The 21,491-nt window shown below is 36.8% G+C and overlaps 1 protein-coding gene across 2 annotated transcripts in view; it reads right to left on the reverse strand.

Annotated features, from left to right (window-relative positions):
• Positions 1-21,491, reverse strand: part of STAG1 (STAG1 cohesin complex component) — a 306,358-nt gene that overhangs the window by 78,003 nt on the left and 206,864 nt on the right. For both annotated transcript variants that reach the window (XM_065876744.1, XM_065876743.1), the window contains exons 12-13: positions 14,012-14,119; positions 10,940-11,054 (exon numbers count right to left, since the gene is read on the reverse strand). In XM_065876744.1, the coding sequence (XP_065732816.1) occupies positions 10,940-11,054; positions 14,012-14,119 (223 nt within the window). The remainder of the gene's footprint in view (positions 1-10,939; positions 11,055-14,011; positions 14,120-21,491) is intronic.

Genomic DNA, 21,491 nt, shown 5'->3' on the forward strand with positions numbered 1-21,491 from the left:
AATGCAGAAGTTCCCTCTCCCTACTGATGGCCATACATATCTGGGGTAGTTATTCACTACTTTGCTTCTCAGACCAGTGTCCACATCCCAAATGCCTGGACCAGCATTTCTGAAGAGAGGAATAAGCTCCTCTAAAGGGCAGACACTTAATTACTACTGACAGCTTACTCCTTTCACCAGCCTTTGCTGCTCTGATCTTTAATGTATTTCAGATTTCTACCAGAAAATCTCAAAAAAATTTTCCCTCTTTTCGTCTCCTGTCAGGGTATGGGTTACTTAACTGGAATTCAGTCATTTACTTTACAGTTTCCACAAATTCTTCACTGTCCTGGTCAACTGGTGATATCTCATTCATTTTGACTTTTTTTCATGAGGTTTTCAGTTGTATGAGTTGCTGGCACAATTCAAGGCTTTAAATTGCATAATTTCACTAGCATTGGCATTTTTAAGAATGACATTTCTATGCCTTAAATCAAGGCATATTAAAATTTAATTCAAGAATGTTTTCATTGTTCTAGAAATTTTTTTGTGTATATTCTCAATATAGATGCTAACTTCTTTGAGCATTAACTCTTTCTGACTGTAAGGCGGTGGCTTAATAGAATGCTTTCTGTTAACAATAATAACCACTTGTTTCAAACTCAATGTGCATACCAGCAGGACATGATAATGTGTTGGCCCATTTTCTGATTAAGAGTTTCAAATTCACCAGTATGAGCGACAACAATCAGTATAACATGGTCTGTCAGGAACTGGCTTGATATAATATTTATGATACAGTCTTCCTGTCTTGGGGCATGTGTGATGGCCACATAACTTGCTACTCTCAAATCTCTACAAGAAAAGATCGATGTCTGAGGAAAAAAAATTTTAACGTGGCCAATAGGGTAAAAGGTTACAATCGCCTTTCAGACATTTCATACCAAGGACCTTCTATTGGTAGCAAAAGGTGAAGCTATAAGAAGGAAGGCCTTGAAGCATTCTCGATGGCTATAAAAAAAAAACTGGGATTCAAAAGGATCTGGAGGGCTTCCTTGGTGGCACAGTGGCTAAGAATCCACCTGCCAAACTCTGGTGGGGCTAATGGTGGACCTTGGGAGGGCTCACGCCAAAGAGTACTTCCCAGAATTTCTGCTGCCAGTTCTTTGTCCACATGGTGAGCCACAGCTACCCCCTGCCTCTGCAGGAGATGCTCCAACACTAGCCACCCAGTTTCCAGATATATGCAGGTCAATGGACTGACTCAGCCTGACCTCCTGGCACATGCCCCGGGGGTCTGTGCCATTGGTCAGCACTTCGCTCTGAAGGAGGTGGGCTCACCATCAGGCTAGGTGTGTGTAGTGGAAATCAGGACAACCATCCTGCCACAGGTACATGTGGCTGACAGGGCCTTGGTGCTCCGGCTGGGTGTCAGGCCTGAGTCTCTGAGGTGGGAGAGCCAAGTTCAGGACACTGGACCACCAGAGACCTCCCGGCCCCATGTAATATCAATCGGCAAGAGCTCTCTAAGAGATTTCCGTCTCAACATGAAGACCCAACTCCACTCAAGGACCAGCAAGCTCCAGTGCTGGACACCCCATGCCAAACAACTAGCAAGAAAGGAACACAACACCATCCATTAGCAGAGAAGCTGCCTAAAGTCATAATAAGTTCAGATACCCAAAAACACACCAAGGGACGTGGTCTTGCCCACCAGAAAGACAAGATCCAGCCTCATCCACTAGAATACAGGCACTACTCCCCTCCACCAGGAAACCTACACAACCCACTGAACCAGCCTTACCCACTGGGGGAAGACACCAAAAACAACAGGAATTATGAACATGCAGCCTGTGAAAAGGAGACCCCAAACACAGTAAGTTAAGTAAAATGAGAAGAAAGAAATACGCAGCAGATGAAGGAGCAAAGTAAAAACCAACCAGTCCAAAAAAATGAAGAGGAAATAGGCAGCCTTCCTGGAAAAGAATTCAGAGTAATGATAGTAAAGATTATCCAAAATCTTGGAAATAGAAACGTTTAACAAGGACCGAGAAGAACTAAAGAGCAAACAAACAATGATGAACAACAAAATAAATGAAATTAAAAATTCTCTACAAGGAATCAACAGCAGAATAACTGAGGCAGAAGAACGGATAAGTGACCTGGAAGATAAAATAGTGGAAATAACTACTGCAGAGCCGAATAAAGAAAAAAGAATGAAAAGAATTGAGGACAGTCTCAGAAACCTTTGGGACAACATTAAACGCACCAATATTCGAATTATACAGGTCCCAGAAGAAGAAGAGAAAAACAAAGGGACTGAGAAAATATTTGAAGAGATTATACTGGAAAACTTCCTTAAGATGGGAAAGGAAATAGCTAATCAAGTCCAGGAAGCACAGAGTCCCATACAGGATAAATCCAAGGAGGAACACGCCAAGACACATATATATCAAACTGTCAAAAATTAAATACAAAGAAAAAATATTAAAAGCAGCAAGGGAAAAGCAACACATAACATACAAGGGAATCCCCATAAGGTTAACAGCTGATCTTTCAGCAGAAACTCTGCAAGCCAGAAGGGAGTGGGAGGACATATTTAAAATGATGAAAGGGAAAAACCTACAACTGAGATTATTCTACCCAGCAAGGATCTCATTCACATTCGACTGAGAAATTAACACCTTTACTGACAAGCAAATGCTATGAGAATTCAGAACCACAAAACCAGCTTTACAACAAATGCTAAAGGAACTTCTCTAGGCAGGAAACACAAGAGAGGGAAAAGACCTACAATAACAACCCAAAATAATTTAAAAAATGGTAATAGGAACACACATATCAATAATGACCTTAAATGTAAATGGATTAAACGCTCCCATCAAAAGACACAGACTGGGGCTTCCCTGGTGGCGCAGTGGTGGAGAGTCCGCCTGCCGAGGCAGGGGACATGGGTTTGTGCCCTGGTCCGGGAGGATCTTACATGCCGCAGAGCGACTGGGCCCGAGAGCCATGGCCGCTGAGTCTGTGCATTCGGAGCCTGTGCTCCACAACGGGAGGGGCCACAACACTGAGAAGCTGGTGTACCGCAAAAAAAAAAAAAAAAAAAAAAAAAGGACACAGACTGGCTGAATGGATATAAAAACAAGACCGGTATATATGCTGTCTACAAGAGACCCACTTCAGACCTAGGGACACATACAAACTTAAAGTGAGGGCATGGAAAAAGATATTCCATGCAAATGGAAATCAAAAGAAAGCTAGAGTAGCAATTCTCATATGAGACAAAATAAGTCTTTAAAATAAAGACTATTACAAGAGACAAAGGACAGTACATAATGATCAAGGGATCAATCCAAGAAAAAGATATAACAATTATAAATATTTATGCACCCAACATAGGAGTACCTCAATACATAAGACAAATGCTAACAGCCATAAAAGGGGAAATCGACAGTAACACAATAATAATAGGGGAGTTTAACACCCCACTTTCACCAATGGACAGATCACCCAAAATGAAAATAAATAAGGAAATACAAGCTATAAATAACACATTAAACAAGATGGATTTGTTATTTACAGGACATTCCATCCAAAAACAACCTAATACACTTTCTTCTCAAGTGCTCATGGAACATTCTCCAGGATATACCATATTTGGGGTCACAAATCAAGCCTTGGTAAATTTAAGAAAATTGAAATCGTATCAAGTATCTTTGCCAACCGCTTTGCTATGAGACCAGATATCAATTACAGGAAAAAACAGTAAAAAGTACAAACACAAGAAGGCTAAACAATATGCTACTAAATAACCAAGAGATCACTGAAGAAACCAAAGAGGAAATCAAAATATACCTATAAACAAATGCAGCAAAAGCAGTTCTAAGAGGGAGGTTTATAGCAATACAATCTCACCTCAGGAAACAAGAAGAATCTCAAGTAAACAACCTAACTTTAAACCTAAAACAATTAGAGAAAGAAGAACAAAAAAACCCCCAAAGTTTGCAGAAGCAAAGAAATAAAGATCACATCAGAAATAAATGAAAAAGAAATGAAGGAAACAATAGCAAAGATAAATAAAACTAAAAGCTGGTTCTTTGAGAAGATAAACAAAATTGATAAACCATTAGCCACTCATCAAGAAAAAATTGGAGAAGGCCTAAATCCACAGAATTAGAAATGTAAAAGGAGAAGTAACAAACGACACTGCAGAAGTACACAGGTTCATGAGAGATTACTACAAGCAACTATATGCCAATACAATGGACAAATTCTTACAAAAGTACAACCTTCTGAGACTGAACCAGGAAGAAATAGAAGATATAAACAGACCAATCATAAGCACTGAAATTGAAACTCTTGATTAAAAATATTCCAACAAACAAAAGCCCAGGACCAGATGGCTTCACAGGCGAATTCTATCAAACATTTAGAGAAGAGCTAACACTTATCCTTCTCAAACTCTTCCAAAATACAGCAGAGGGAGGAACACTCCCAAACTTATTCTATGAAGCCACCGTCACCCTGATACCAAAACCAGACAAAGATGGCACAAAAAAACTACAGACCAATATCACTGATGAACATAGATGCAAAAATCCTCAACAAAATACTAGTAAACATACTCCAACAGCATATTAAAAGGATCATACACTATGATCAAGTGGGGTTTATTCCAGGAATGCAAGGATTCTTCAATATAGGAAAATCAATCAATGTGATACACCGTATTAACAAAGTGAAACATAAAAACCATATGATAATCTCAATAGATGCAGAAAAAGCTTTCGATAAAATTCAACAGCCATTTATGATAAAAACTCTCTAGAAAGTAGGCAGAGAGGGAACTTATCTCCACATAATAAAGGCCATATATGACAAACCCACAGCCAACATCGTTCTCAATGGTGAAAAACTGAAACCATTTCCACTAAGATCGGGAACAAGACAAGGCTGCACACTCTAACCACTATTATTCAACATAGTTTTGGAAGTTTTAACCACAGCAATCAGAGAAGAAAAAGATATAAAGGGAACCCAAATCAGAAAAGAAAAGTAAAACTGTTCACTGTTTGCAGATAACATGATACTACACAGAGAATCCTAAAGATGCTACCAGAAAACTACTAGAGCTAATCAATGAATTTGGTAAAGTAGCGGGATACAAAATTAATGCACAGAAGTCTCTTGCATTCCTATACAATAATGATGACAAATCTGAAAGAGAAATTAAGGAACTGCTCAAAAAGAATAAAATACTTAGGAATAAACCTAGCTAAGGAGACAAAAGACCTGTACACAGAAAACTGTAAGACACTGATGGAAGAAATTAAAGATGATACAAATAGATGGAGAGATACACCATGGTCTTGGGCTGGAAGAATCAACATGGTGCAAATGACTATACTACCGAAAGCAATCTACAGATTCAATGCAATTCCTATTAAACTATCAATGGCATTTTTGAACAGAACTGGATAAAAAATTTCACAATTTATATGGAAACACAAAAGACCCCAAATAGCCAAAGCAATCTTCAGAAAGAAAAATGGAGCTAGAGGAATCAGCCTCCCTGACTTCAGACTATACTACAAAGCTACAGTAATCAAGGCAGTATGGTATCGGCACAAAAACAGAAAGATAGATCAATGGAACAGGATAGAAAGCCCAGAAATAAACTCATGCACATATGGTCATCTTCTCTTTGATAAAGGAGGCAACAATATACAATGGAGAAAAGACAGCGTCTTCAATAAGTGGTGCTGGGAAACTGGACAGCTACATGTAAAAGAATGAAATTAGAACACTCCCTAACACCATACACAAAAATAAACTCAAAATGGATTAAAGATCTAAATATAAGGCCAGACACTATAAAACTCTTAGAGGAAAACATAGGCAGAACACTCTATGACATAAATCACAGCAAGATCCTTTTTGACCCACCTCCTAGAAAAATGGAAATAAAAACAAAAATAAACAAATGGGACCTAATGAAACTTCAAAGCTTTTGCACAACAAAGGAAACCATAAACAAGACCAAAAGACAACCCTCAGAATGGGAGAAAATATTTGCAAATGAAGCAACTGACAAAGGATTAATCTCCAAAATTTACAAGCAGCTCATGCAGCTCAATAACAAAAAAACAAACAACCCAATCCAAAAATGGACAGAAGACCTAAACAGACATTTCTCTAAAGAAGATATACAGACTGCCAACAAACACATGAAAGAATGCTCAACATCATTAATCATTAGAGAAATGAAAATCAAAGCTACAATGAGATATCATCTCACACCAGTCAGAATGGCCATCATCAAAACATCTAGAAACAATAAATGCTGGAGAGGGTGTGGAGAAAAGGGAACACTCTTGCACTGCTGGTGGGAATGTGAATTGGTACAGCCACTATGGAGAACAGTATGGAGGTTCCTTAAAAAACTACAAATAGAACTACCATATGACCCAGCAATCCCACTACTGGGTATATACCCTGAGAAAACCATAACTTGAAAAGAGTTATGTACCACATTGTTCACTGCAGCACTATTTACCATAGCCAGGACATGGAAGCAACCTAAGTGTCCATTGACAGATGAATGGATAAAGAAGATGTTGCCCATATATACAATCAAATATTACTCAGCCATGAAAAGGAAATGAAATTGCATTATTTGTAGCGAGGTGGATGGACTTAGAGTCTGTCATACAGAGTGAAATAAGTCAGAAAGAGAAAAACAAATACCATATGCCAACACACACACACACACACACACACACACATATATATATATGGAATTTAAAAAAGAAAGGGTCTGAAGAACCTAGGGGCAGGACAGGAATAAAGACGCAGACGCAGAGAATGGACTTGAGGACACGGGGTGGGGAAACGGTAAGCTGGAACGAAGTGAGAGAGTGGCATGGACATATATACAATACCAAATGTAAAACAGATAGTTAGTGGGAAGCAGCTGCATAGCACAGGGAGATCAGCTTCATGCTTTGTGACCACCTAGAGGTGTGCGATAGGGAAGGTGGGAGGGAGATGCAAGAGGGAGGGGATATGGGGATATATGTATATTTATAGCTGATTCACTTTGTTATACAGCAGAAACGAACACAACATTGTAAAGCAATTATACCCCAATAAAGATGTTAAAAAAAAAAAAAAGGATCCGCCCTCCCATGCAGGCGACACAGGTTCGAGACCTGGTTTGGGAAGCTCCCACATGCCACGGCGCAACTAAGCCCGTGCGCCACAACTACTGAAGACCTTGTGCCTGGAGCCCGTGCTCCGCGACAAGAGAAGCCCCTGCTCAATGCAACTAGAGAAAGCCTGCGGCAGCAACGAACACACAATGCAGCCATAAAGAAACAAATAAATAAAATAAATTTATTTTTTTTAAAAAAAGGATCTGGAACCCTAACAACAACACAAAAGTTTACTTTCTAAACGCAGTTTTTTGTAACATAATTTCATAAAAGCAGCATGAAAATCAGGCATTTGCAAGCATTCTTTGTACTCCTTGGGAATTAGATGAATAAAAAAGGTAGCTCATTAATGGAGAAAGAGTCATTGTACAGCAAACAGATAATCAGAATTATATTAAAATTTATGTATAAATTATATAACATAAATTAAAATTATATTTATTGTCTAGGTGAACTTTACATTGCTATATCTAAGTATAATTTATTTTATAGGGTGTCCTCTAATCCCGTATATAACAAACTAATCTCATTTTCCTGGTGACTTTATTTACAATTTTCTGGGTGTGTTACCATTTATCTTTAATTGGCTTCAAGGTTGCTCATAAATATTTTACCTCATGTTTTTTCTGCCCTGCTCACTTCTCTGTCGAATAGTTAAATACACTAAAGGAGTTCACTGTATAATGGAATCTTATATTTATTCCTTTTATGGAAAATCATTTACAGTGCAAATAACCATTCCAAATTATTAAGCCTAAAATTTCTAAATACTGTTATATTGGCTTTTATTCTCTGCAGAAGCAGAGCCAGTTATTGGTGAAGCTTGAAGAACATATTAAAAAAGAACCCCCAAAAGTTAATACTCTGGGGAAATTTCCTGGTTATATCAATAATATGTCTGTTAACTTTCTGTCTTAAATTACTGTCATAATGCACCTCATCATTCCATATGCCTAGAAGGACAGTTACCATACTTCTAGATTGTCCAGAAATGTTCTGGGTTATGATTAGTGCTTTGGAATAATTATTAATAGCATCCTTGTCACTCTGAAAAGCAGCACAGTTTGTACAGGAAGTATTATGGTCACACTACATATAGGGAAATATGGACTCATCACATGCAAGTACCATTTATCCTACTATATGGCATGTATCTCAAATACACAAGGTATTTTTTCACTTGAAACCAATGACTACTAAAAAGGAAAGAAAAACTAGTTTAGGCAGATCTCTTAATCTCCATCATTTCACCTATAATTCCCATATAAAAGAGGACTACTACTCCATGGACTACAAACCTCTCTCAATTCAACATTTTAGAATTCTATTACTAAAATGTTACTATTTAACATCCTAGTAAAACAAAGGAATAGGAATGATTTTCAATTCAGTTAATTCTAGTTAACTGATCAGTAATCATCTATAAGCTGGACTTATTCTACTTTATGATTTCTAAGGTCTCTTTCAATTCAACTTTTTATGAGTCTAAAATATTACTGAAACACACATTACAGTAAAACAAGAGGAATTCAGAATAAGACAATCAGAATCCCACCGTATTGTAAGAATATGGCTTTAATAAGCATTCAGCTCCAGGTGTACACAAGAAACCCTTAAGTATGATTTGCAGTTGTTTTTGCAGCTGACAAGAATGCCACAGAGGAGAACTGGGAAATATATTTTAATGTTCTTATAACACTTTAGTAAACAGCAGCAAACACACGGAACAGCAGTACCATTTGAAATATAGAGCAGTAATACACATCACAAATTATTGCTTTATATAGAAGATGAAACTGTGTAAAACTAACTACTTATGGATTTTAATATATCAAAAAGTAAAGCCCTTGGGCTTTCAGAGATCTAAAACATTTTCTTTCAATTAATAATCAAGTTAAAGTAGCCTGATCATCATATTCCCTAAACTTTTCAGCAGTTTAAATAATATATATGTGTCTCATCCCTATCAAATTTTGAAATTACTGTTGCTGTTAAAGTCAAATTTTTAAATATGACTTGATTGTTGCAAAATACTTTTAATCCCATTTCTTTAAAGCCTAAAGGGCTAAAGATTTAATTTGAATCATCTACCACAAGTGGGATATTTATTAAGTACTTAGTGTTTTACCTTAAACATTCACAAACATCTGTATTTTACTCCATAATATATCCATACTTGCTTTGTTAAGAAAATAATGCTTTAAACCCTTACTATGGAAAGTGTGGTCCCTGGACTTCTGGTCCAGAAGCATAAACATCACCTAGGAGCTTGTTAGAAAGGTAGCATCTCAGACCCCAACCCAGAGCTACTGAATCAGAACTGGCATTTTAACAAGATCCCACGTAATCTGTATACACATTTAAAACACTGTTCTTAAATTCTTAAACACGTCCTTTACTCAAACGCAACTCTCCAACTGGTTTTGTTTCTGACTTTATTCTTTCTCTATCTGTTCCCAACTCACTTAAAAGATACCGGGAATTCCTTCACCACTTTACCACTTTTCTGGCTTTGCTTTGCCCGAACGCCACTCTTTCCACTGAGTAAGTTCTTACATCTCTGATTTTAATTTTCTTATAGACTGCCTGTTTGTCTCTCTATTCCTCATTCCTACAGGGTTTCTCCAGCACTTTCAAACTTGAGCATACAGTCTCAAGTTTTTCTTCTTCCTGGACATTCCAATACAAACCAAAAATACTCTTTCCCCAAGTAAAGTTCAGGGTCCTAGATTTCCAGATTTTCGCCACCTTTTTTGCAACTCTGTTCCCACTCACTTATAAGCCAACAAGTTTGTTCATTCAGGGGGTCTTTAGGTTTAGTTTGCCATTCCCCCAATGTCATACCAGCAGTAGGAAATACAGTTCTAATATCAAAGAACATTTAAGTGGGCAAAACAAAGTTCACTTGCGCAAACAGATTTAGATAGATAATATGTTATGGATGTTAACTGTTTAATTGATAAACTGACATGGAAATGTCACATGGAATTACTACTATGGATTTGTACAACTACTAATTTACATCTAAATTCATATTTTTCTTTCTCCTTAAATAACATAATTTTCAAACAAGATAAAACTAATGGTTTTAATAGCCTGACAATGTTCATGAACTGTTTAAATAATATAATGTGTTTTTTTTTGGCCATGCCACACAGCTTGCAGGATCTTAGTTCCCTGACCAGGGATTGAACCTGGGCCTTCGGCAGTGAAACCACGGAGTCCTAACCGCAGAACTGCCAGGGAATTCCCTAAATAATATAATTTAAAAGCCATGGGCAAAAATTCAAGAAAAAAAAAAGCAACAATAAAAAGTATGTAGTATTACAATGCAATACTATAAAACTTAAAAAATTGCTAGCCTATATTCAGTGTTAATCCACACCTGCATACATATTCCCACAAAAGGTAGAGTACTGATTCCATAATCATAAAATCAAATCCATGGAGGCAGGGAATTCCCTGGTGGTCCCAGTGGTTAGGATGTAGGCTTTCACTGCCGTGGACCCTGGATCAATCCCCGGTTGGGGAACTAAGGTCCCACAAGTCACATGGCACAGCCAAAAAAAAAACCAGAAAAAAAATAAAACAAAACAAAGAAAATATCCATGGAGTCAGATTTGTAAGAAACAGGCTTGTCTTCATTTGATTAAAAAATATCGTTAATTACAATGAATTAAACAATTTTATTTAAAATGTAATCTAATGTTAAAACAAAATAAAGAATTATGTTAAAAATTTACCTCACTTTCAAGAAAGAAAAGAACCAGCATCCTAATAAGGTTCCCATTTGGACTGTTCCTCCCCCTCCTCTTTGCTAATGCTTCTTCTGCTTGTGGGTCATGTCTGCTAAATAGCCTGGAAATAAGTAACAAAACAAGAACTTTACAAATTTACATGGATATGAATTTTAGTCTTTTCCTTCAATGTATAAATTATTTAAGTGTTAAAAGAAGAAAACAGTATTAGAGATCAGGTTACTGATTTGTTTCAACACAAGTATGTAACTGATGTTTTTATAGGTCAAAAAAGTGGTTAGATCTAAACAATTTCATACAGTTCAACTATACATAAAGTGTAAAAGAAAGCTTTTTTTACTGATGGCTAATCAATGTTCAAATCTTTATGAAAAACAAACTTTTTATTCTCTATGATAGATACTAAAGTATGTAATTTTAAATAGAGTTCTATTTTCTTAAATATCCATTTTACAGTCATGTAATTATAGAATTTAACCAAAGGTTCCAGCAATAATGGTAAAAATTCAGACTTTTAATCATGATTTACTTCTTCCACTATCTTCTGTTTACTAACCTATTACCTAGAAACAGTATTCAACAACCCAACAGTATTGAGTAAAATGAAAGAAACATTAAATTTATAAAAACGCTACTTAGTGGCAAAACTTCTAGAATACGGCAAAGAAATGACCTGAAAATTTTAATTTCCTAAGAAGACTTATTCTAACAAAACTTAAGGACTACTCAAGGTGCCTTACTCCCAGGTATTGCTCCAGGTAAAAGGGATATAATACTGAACAAAGAAAAAATCCCTATTCTCATTGAGCTCTCACTCTAGTGGTTGGAGATAAACAGTAGATCAGTATATACCACCTCAGGTGTTACAAGGAAATACAACGGTCTAGGAATAGGAATATAGAGTGCTAGTTTAGACATGGAAGTCATAGTAGGCCTCTCAGATGAGAGGCTAAATAATTGAATTAAATAAGAAAAACTTCATGTGACATAAAATATAAACCAATTTCAAGCAGAAAATGAGTATTGAGAAACAGTATTTTTGGAGGGAAGGGGAAAGTATATGGTGGGGGTATAGAAGACTAGAGTATTATCTTGAAGCTATATCTGCACAGATATCAGACTGGTTTAAAAGAAAGCTTATTTGGGTGGCTTTCAGAGGTGGGGGGCAAATGGAAAATATGAGGGTCCTTTACACTAAAATGTACAAATTTAAATAACTGCATTCACTGTATATAAGGCACTGAGTAATTAGCTTAATTTTTCTAATATTAAAATATAGAATTTTCAATGACATTAAAACATTCATTTCAGATACATTTTACCATTTTTTGGATGCTTGGTATAGCTTAATACACTAGACTAAAAAACAGACTAAGTCTATGTGCATGCACACATTTTTTTTTTTTTTAAACTTTATCGTGGAATTCTGGGGCTAGTCTACAGTTTACTTGTTAAGATTTTAACAGATCACAATATTAAATGGTGGGAAAATGCTGAAAGAGTTCATTAAGAATCAAAGTTCTCAAACTGAATATTTTCAGGGCAGGGGCATAAAACAAGCTTATGAAGTGAAGCTTTCATTTGCATAGGAATTGACTTCCTTTTCACAAAGAAATAAAAAATAATGGCAGCTTACATTTGTCAATTTTTACGTAAAATATTATAATTTAAAATTCTTTAGCAAGTGTTTCAAACTTACAAAAACACAATACAAATAAAATTAAATATATCCAAAGGCTCTTTCTGATTACAGTGCTGCCAGTTTATGGCCTCTATTCTGTAGCTGACCAGCCTTTTTAGCCTATCTTTTCTTTGAAACTATAGAAGTAATAATTATTTCTAAAAAAACACAAAGCTTTTTGAAAAGTTAAGTAGAGAATAGAGTAGAATTTATTACTAGAATACAATAAAAAAGGAAGGGAAGACTACAGTATACCCTTGATATTTGTGATAGACAACACCTCAAGATAAATATGGAAATAGCATTATTCTTTATTAGCCAATGATGTCAGAGTCACTGGCAAAGTCAATATCGTATTTTAAAAGTCATGCCTAAAAATTCTGACTTTCTTCCTCACTTTCATTACCAGCATGCCCTACTAGCCAGCTTCCTTCTTAAAGATTTTTCACATAGAAACAACTTTTTCTCACTTTGAGAGGTACCATTAAGTAAAGAGCAGTTTGTGGCTGCAGCACTGAACTGCTGATGCTGGATGGAGGGCCAGGCCTGCTCATTATCAAAGTTAATCATCCATGTACAACAGTTGCCCAGTGCATGATTTACATCTGTGCTTAGCATAATTACAAATCACAACATGTAATGGACTTCTGGGTTCACCTGTCAAAGTCACTAAGTTAAATCTATGAACAAAAACGAAAACAAAGCAAAACATCCCCTTGCCCAAGAATATGTTTACATTTTAAGAATGAATTAATCTACTAATAAATTATGTAACATATACAGTAGACCATGATCAAAAATATATTTCATAAGAATGTTTAATTATATTCATAAACTCTCACTAGCGCTATGCTTTGTCAAAAAAATAGATGAGATTTTGCTTTTAAACTGTAACTGCATATATAATTTTTAGCATCATTATGGATTACTGATTAAAATAATCCTCATCCTGACAGAACGGAGAAAAATGAAAATTTGGGAGGCGTTTTGAGGATATTTAAATTACCAATGTTGAGAAGATGAGAACTCAGAATTTTAAAAGGGAAAAAAATTTGGTGAAATAAAATATCAGTTACTTATGGGAGTCTTTATAAACTTCAAGCACTTCTCCTTTCTCCACTCACACACCTAAGCTGACTAGCTGAGAACCATCCTTTTAGATTTCAGGCCAAAGGAATATATCACAAGGGACATCATTCTCAGGGATGTGATTCATGATGTGCACGTAGGTGTGAGAATATTATAACCCCCAGAACTTGGGGCAATGGCCACTTCTAGCACTGTTTTCAGTCACTATTACTTTCTTTCATTAACTGTAAAACAACGACAAAACAACATATGAAAGTGGAACCTGGTTTCAAAGAGAATTAACTCACTTTTTGTGAAGGAATTCTCCAGCTGCCACAGCAACAGGGCGATGTGCTGAGTATACCAAGTGGTAAACATTTTCACAGTCTTCATTGGAAAGAGCTTCTTCACTTCCACTGAAAAATTCAGAAAGTAACACTGAGCCAAAAATATTTACTGTCAGTTCTACCTTGATTAACATTTTGTAAGGTTCTTTATAAAAGCTCAAGCATGCTGACTTTATTTTCCTCTCTTTTTAGTCTGACTTTGAAAATAATATTTCTCTTTAACTATAAAAGACACTTAATTGTTATATAAAATTCAGAAACTACAGATAACACAAGAAAATAAAATGTCCACATTTCTTCTCATACACACCTATGGACAATGAGTATTAGTACCTTGGGATATATATTAGCCCAGTTTAGCTCAGTTTCTTTAAATGTGCATAAGATTTTTGTTAATAGGCACTGGTCACGTATTTGCCCCTGTTTTACAGAGTTAAATTATTATTGTACTATGTAACTCTTTCCAGAATTGTCTATTTTAAATTATAGTTTATCATAATATTTACAATACTATTTAGTCTTCTTTCTATGTAAAATGGATTCACTAGTCATAACCACTCCTCTATTAACACAAATTTCCCACCTTTCTATTCATGTATTCTTAAAGTTTGAACCTTTTCTTGGTTTGCTGGAAATGTATCTTTAAGTATTTTTTTCCCAAAGAGGGAACATCTATTTCCTGATTATTAACATGATTAAAAATGTCTGACAGGGTTATAGATTAATGACTAGATGACTACAGAATTCTTGGGCTATACAGGTTCTTGACAAGATGTAGGGGTATAAATTCATTCTCTGGAGATGCCTAGAGGTTAGGAGGAGATCGAGGGATCTGACAAATATAAATTAGAATGACCTTTGCAGCAGAATAAGGTAGCTGCATCATAGTATAAGGGAGAAACTTTAGTTCTGAATGAAAAAGAGCTGAATATCAAGGATGGGAGACAGAAGCATTTTTTAAAGTACACTTTTTTCCCCCTCTCAACAAGGCCTATGTTTTAACCTCTTCACTTAATTACATGTATATCATCAACTCAATTAGCTAATACCCTCAGGATAAAGTTAAACTCATAGGAAAAAAAATTTAACAAGATATCTCAGTAATCTAAGCTCATAAGTGAAAGGAAAGTAATCTATACCAAAAGAAGAATTAACAGATGCAGAGAAAAAGAATTTAAAGATGGTATAACAGGATGTTAAAGGTGACTTAACTTGTTGTTTTGGGGAAGTTCTGGTAGAGAGTCCACAAGCCAAGAAAAATAAGGCCAGATCATTTCATGCAATGCTATAAGAGACTGGAGAGTTAGTTTTGGGAACCTTAGCTCATTTCTCACCGAAATAATATATAAGTAGACATTAGGAGATTGAGCAATATAATGAGTAGAAATCCATACTTCTTCCATGTTTCCTTTAGGCCAGATATGGAATACTTAAAGGGAGCCAGCCTGGATAGTTTTAAAAGACATTTTGCCCAACAAGACCACCTAAAGGGCAAGCAACTCAAACAGAGGAAACCTGAAAGTCAGGCGCTGAGTCACACAGTAAATAGCCAGAGGAGGCACTGTCCACTCTGGGGAACTTCCCATTGTCATAAATACCTAGAGTGGGGATGAGACAGGAGGGAAAGGGACAGGACACAAAAAGCTAGATAATGAAGAAGGGGAGCAGCTGTTGGGATGCTAAGATTGGCTAGAACCAGCTCAAACCAAGGTGGCTTTGAGAATAGTTGGGTCACTGACCTTTAGCTAATTATACCTTCATTGAAATACTAAAAATCACTCCCTCTTACACCATGACAGTTCCGAGGAGGACCATAAAAGTTCAAAAACTAGGCAGTGGTCCAATTCTTGGGAAATCCCCACCCTTCACCAAAATAGCAAGAATATTCCTCCCACTCAGCCTATGAAATTACTTAACCCATAAAAACCTATGACCCCATGCCCCTGGGCAGATCTCACCTTCCCAGAAGACCCTGTGCCCTGGAGCCACTCTTGCCTTCTAAGACAGACCTCATTCTGCTTATGGAATGTGTATCTCTCTAAATAAACTTGCTTTCCCTTTACTATGGTTCACTCCGGAATTCCTTCCTGTGGGAAGCCAAGGACCCTCACTTGGAGGTCCATCCTAAGGACTTCTGTGGGTTCCAGGATGACATCTCCCTCTCCTGCAAAAGGGAGAGCTCTCTGAGGAATCCATAGAAGGACCAATGTACCTAATGAATTATTAGGTCACTTGACACAGCTGGAGGGCCATAACTATACTTTTATATAAGACATGATTTGCCCTTATTTCCTCCAATGAAAACATAGAAAAAAACCTTAAAAATAGACTTTTGAAACTAGCCAAACCATTTTCTAAATTCATGATGAAAGTATGATTTTTTTTAGCCAAACAAGGTCTTAGATGGTTTGAAAATACTTTTTAAGGAAGTAAACTAGCCTGAAAAGACAATACTGGAGGAGTCCACGAGAGAATTACTCTTCCTTGGAAGTAAGGGAAGAAGTAATATCAAAGCAAAGTTTACTCTTGTCTAAATGAGCAATTACTGAAACTAAATAAAAAAGGGAAGCAAAAAAACCCAAAAAAGGGTAAAAAAGTAATCCTTAACAATAGATTTTAAACTCTAGACAATTCCGATGAAAAATACAAGTGGTTGGAATGTGGGTATTTTTTGTTCAAGGGAAAGACATTGATAAGCTTGTGAAATTTACCAGTAAACTATAACTAGGGGGCATAATAATTTAAAATAGAATTGAAAAGGAAAAAATTCTTCATAAATGACAAGGAAGAATGAGATGTAAGGATAAAGTGAATATTATCAGAAGATGTACAAATCATGAATAGAGAGGTACTGATCTATATACTCTGAAGTATACCAAGCAACAACCGAAAAGGAAAGACAAGTGAACAATAGTAGTTCAAGACTTTAACACATCCTTCTGAAAAAGTAGACAAAAATAAGCAAAGGTATAGATAATTTGAATGACACTAAATAAATTCAAAGTAATAAATATAAATAACTATATACACAACACAGATATGTATTGTTTCTAAACATACTTAGAAAATTCAGAAAATTGACCAAAGTACTCAGAACACATTCTCAAATAATACAATAAAATAGAAAGAACAGCTTTAACCAATCTGATCTAGGGAGAACAAAAATTACTACTGAATAATTTTGATTTAAACTGAAAATCATAAAGGTAATCAAAATACTTAACATTGTCTATGAAAATATTCTATGTCCAAATTTTTAGGAGACTAGTAAAGTAGTACTTAAAGGTATATTTGTTACTTTAAATACGATTGTTCAAAAACAAGAAAGAAATAGCTAAAAGAAGCTAGTTCTTTGAAAAGAACAGTAGGATGAACAAACCTCTGCCGTGACTCATCAAGAAGAGGATACAAATAAAACGAACGATGCAAATAACAAAAGAAATAATAAAGTTTTATGAATAAAAATATCATAAGCTATCAAACAATAAAGTTGAAAACTGTGATAAAACTGATATACTATAAAAATCATATGAAAAGCCAAAATTATTACAAGAGGAAATAACGGTTAACTTAGGGATAACCACTGAAGAAGTAGAAATGGTAATCAAAGACCTTTCTCTCAAAAGAAACTTAAAACTGACATGGCTTTAACAAAAGAATTCTCTCAAAATTTCAAGGAGGAATTAATCTGTCATAGCAAATTTATTTCAGAACAGGAAAACGGTGAGCAACTACTAAAGATATTTTACAAACAGTATATATCTTGATTTCAAAGTTGGGTAAGGAACAGAAAAAATTATGTCAAATTTACACACAACACAGATGTGAAAATCCTAAATAGGATATTAAATATAACATTGCATTTAAGCAAAATACAATGAAAACAAATATGTTCAAACAGGATTTATTCTAGAAATGCATGGGTGTAAATTACCATTAGACAAATCTAATGGCTCAACATTAGATTTGTTGGCTTTGATATTATTTCTTCCCTTACTTCCAAGGAAGAGTAATTCTAAAGGCTCAACAATGTATGAAAGGAAAATCCCAGAAAACTGAGAATACAAAAGAACTTCTATCATATCAAAAACCTATCTCAGAAATAACTTTAGATGCCTTCCTAGAACAAGAACAAAAAAAATCCACTATCAGTGATACTTTCATAGTGTTCAAAGTCCTGGCTAATGGAAGTAGACAAGAGAATGAAACAAAGTTTTAAGGTTAGAAAAGGAGAAGACAGAACTGAAATTGTTTGCAGATCATATAATAATCTACGTAGTAAATTCAATACAATCAAACTGTCAACATGGATAAAAGTTCTAATAGGCTGCACATAAAAGACCAACATAAAAATTAAATGTTTCCTTGCCTTAGCAATAACTAAGTAGAAAATATTTTTAACACTAAATACTAATCAAATAACAATAAAACAATAAAAACATACAGTATTTAAGAATTAACCTAGTAAATAATGTACGATACCTCTAGGAAAAAATTAAAAAAAAATTTAAACCTTATATAAAAGACCTAATGAGATCTAAATAAAGCATTACAATACATAATTGTAAAAGATTCCATTCTCTCCTAAATTTTTTATAAAATTAAATGCAGTTCTTTGTTTTGGCCATGCTGTGCAGCCTATGGGATCTTAGGTGCCCCAACCAGGGATCGAACCCGTGCCCCCTGCAATGGAAGCATGGAGTCTTAACCACTGGACCGCCAGGGAAGTCCCTAAATGGAGTTCTAATATTTAAACTCCCAACCAAAGTTTCTGAGGAATTAGACAAAAGTACTTTAAAAATTCATAAAGAAGAAAAAACAAATCCACAAGTAGCTAAGTGGATTTTAAAAAGAAAGGCAAAGAAGAAGGAACAAACCACTAAGAGGCCATATTTATAACATACAACATATACTAGAGTATAAAGCCACAATAACAAAGAATATGGTAGTGGAGCAGAAAGAGGTAAAAAGAGATCAAAACAACAACAGACCCTAGCATACATGATGTTTGGTGTATGACAGATAAAGCCTCACAAAGCGGGGAGGGGAGGATTTGTAATGACTTTGCCGGCACTTGCATTCTCTCACATAGATTCTTCCTAGTTTTTAGTCAAAGCTCTATAGATGAAACTAACTATTCCTATTTTAAAATCTCTATCATATTAATGACACAATTTAAATGCCTTATTTCCTTTCTCCTACTTCTATACCATTCCAAAGAAGCCTATTTGAAAAACCTATCCCTTTGAAGCCTTCTCTCTCTTCAAACAGAAGTATGTTACTTCTCTGATACTGCATAAAAGAACTTTTATGTAAAGAAAGTAGACAATATTCAAAATAAAAAACAAAGAGAAAACAAAACATTTTGTTTCAAACCTAACCTTAAAATGTGAAAGTAAAACCTAAAGTGATAAGAATATATATTAGGGTTATATATGCGAAGTACATCAATAATGCTGGGAAAAAACATTAATATATTAGCAGAGGGGGGACCTTGAAGATGGCGGAAGAGTAAGACGCAGAGATCGCCTTCCTCCCCACAAATACACCAGAAATACATCTACACGTGGAACAACTCCTACAGAACACCTACTGAAGGCTGGCAGAAGACCTCAGACCTCCCAAAAGGCAAGAAACTCCCCACGTACCTGGGTAGGGCAAAAGAAAAAAAGAAAAAACAGAGACAAAAGAATAAGGACGGCACCTGCACCAGTGAGAGGGAGCTGTGAAGGAGGAAAAGTTTCCACACACTAGGAAGCCCCTCTGCGGGCGGAGACTGCGGGACGCGGAGGGGGGAGCTTCGGTACCGCGGATTAGTGCACAGCGACGGGTGCAGAGGGCAAAGCGGGCAGATTCCTGCACAGAGGATCGGTGCCGACCGGCACTCACCAGCCCGAGAGGCTTGTCTGCTCACCAGCCGGGGCGGGCGGGGCTACGAGCTGAGGCTCGGGTTTCGGTTTCGGACGAAGCTCAGGGAGAGGACTGGGGTTGGCGGCTTGAACATACTCCGAAGGGGTTAGTGCACCACGACTAGCCGGGAGGGAGTTCGGGGAAAAGCCTGCACCTGCCGAAGAGGCAAGAGACTTTTTCTTCCCTCTTTGTTTCCTGGTGCGCGAGGAGAGGGGTTTAAAAGAGAGCTGCTTAAAGGAACTCCAGAGACGGGGGCGAGCCGTGGCTAAAAGCGCAAAACCCAGAGACGGGCGCGAGCCGCGGCTAAAAGCGCGAACCCCAGAAACGGGCGGGAGACGCTAAGGCTGCTGCTGCCGCCACCAAGGGGCCTGTGTGCGAGCACAGGTCACTCTCCACACCCCTCTTCCGCGGAGCCTGTGCAGCCCGCCACTGCCAGGTTTCCGGGATCCAGGGACAACTTCCCCGGGATTACGCACTGCGGGCCTCAGGCTGGTGCAACGTCACGCTGCCTCTGCCGCGGCAGGCCCGCCCCGCACGCAGTGCCCCTCCTTCCCCGTCCCCACCCCCACCCCCGGCCTGAGTGAGCCGGAGCCCCCGAATCAGCGGCTCCTTTAACCCCGTCCTGCCTGAGCAAAAAACAGACGCCCTCCAGTGACCTACACGCAGAGGCAGGGCCAAATCCAAAGCTGAGCTCCCGTGAGCTGTAAGAACAAAGAAGAGAAAGGGAAATCTCTCCCAGCAGCCTCAGAAGCAGCGGATAAAAGCTCCACAATCAACTTGATATACCCTGCATCTGTGGAATACCTGAATAGACAAGGAATTATCCCAAATTGAAGAGGTGGAATTTAGGAGCGAGATCTATGATTTTTTTCCCTTTTCCTCTTTTTGTGAATGTGTACGTGTATGCTTCTGTGTGAGATCTTGTCTGTATACTCTTGCTTCCACCATTTGTCCTAGGGCTCTATCCGTCCATGGTTTTTTAAAAAAATTTTTTTCTTAATAGTTAATTTTAATAACTTTATTATACTTTACCTTCATTCTTTCTTTCCTTGCTTCCTTCCCTCCTTTAGACAAGGAATCACCCCAAATTGAGGAGGTGGTCTCTGAGAGCAAGATTTATGATTTTTCCCCCTTTACCTCTTTTTGTGAACGTGTATGTGTATGCTTGTGTGTAAGATTTTCTCTGTATAGCTTTGCTTCCAACATTTGTCCTAAGGTTCTATCCGTCCATTTTTTTTCTAAATATTTTTTAATTCAATAACTATATTATACTTTATTTTATTTTTACTCTATGTTCTTTCTTTCTTTTTTCCTTCTTTCCCTCCTTCCTTCCTTCCTCCCTCCCTCCCTCCATCCCTCCTGCCTTTCTTTCCTTCTTTGCTTCTTCCTTCCTTCCTTCCTTTCCTCCTTTCCTTCTTTCTTTACTCATACTTCTACTAATTCTCTCTACTTTTTCTCCCTTTTATTCTGAGCCGTGTGGATGAAAGGCTCTTGGTGCTCCAGCCCAGGAGTCAGGGCTCTGCCTCTGAGG

The sequence above is a fragment of the Phocoena phocoena genome, chromosome 4, assembly GCF_963924675.1.
Source record: "Phocoena phocoena chromosome 4, mPhoPho1.1, whole genome shotgun sequence".
In the NCBI taxonomy this organism is placed as follows: domain Eukaryota; kingdom Metazoa; phylum Chordata; class Mammalia; order Artiodactyla; family Phocoenidae; genus Phocoena; species Phocoena phocoena.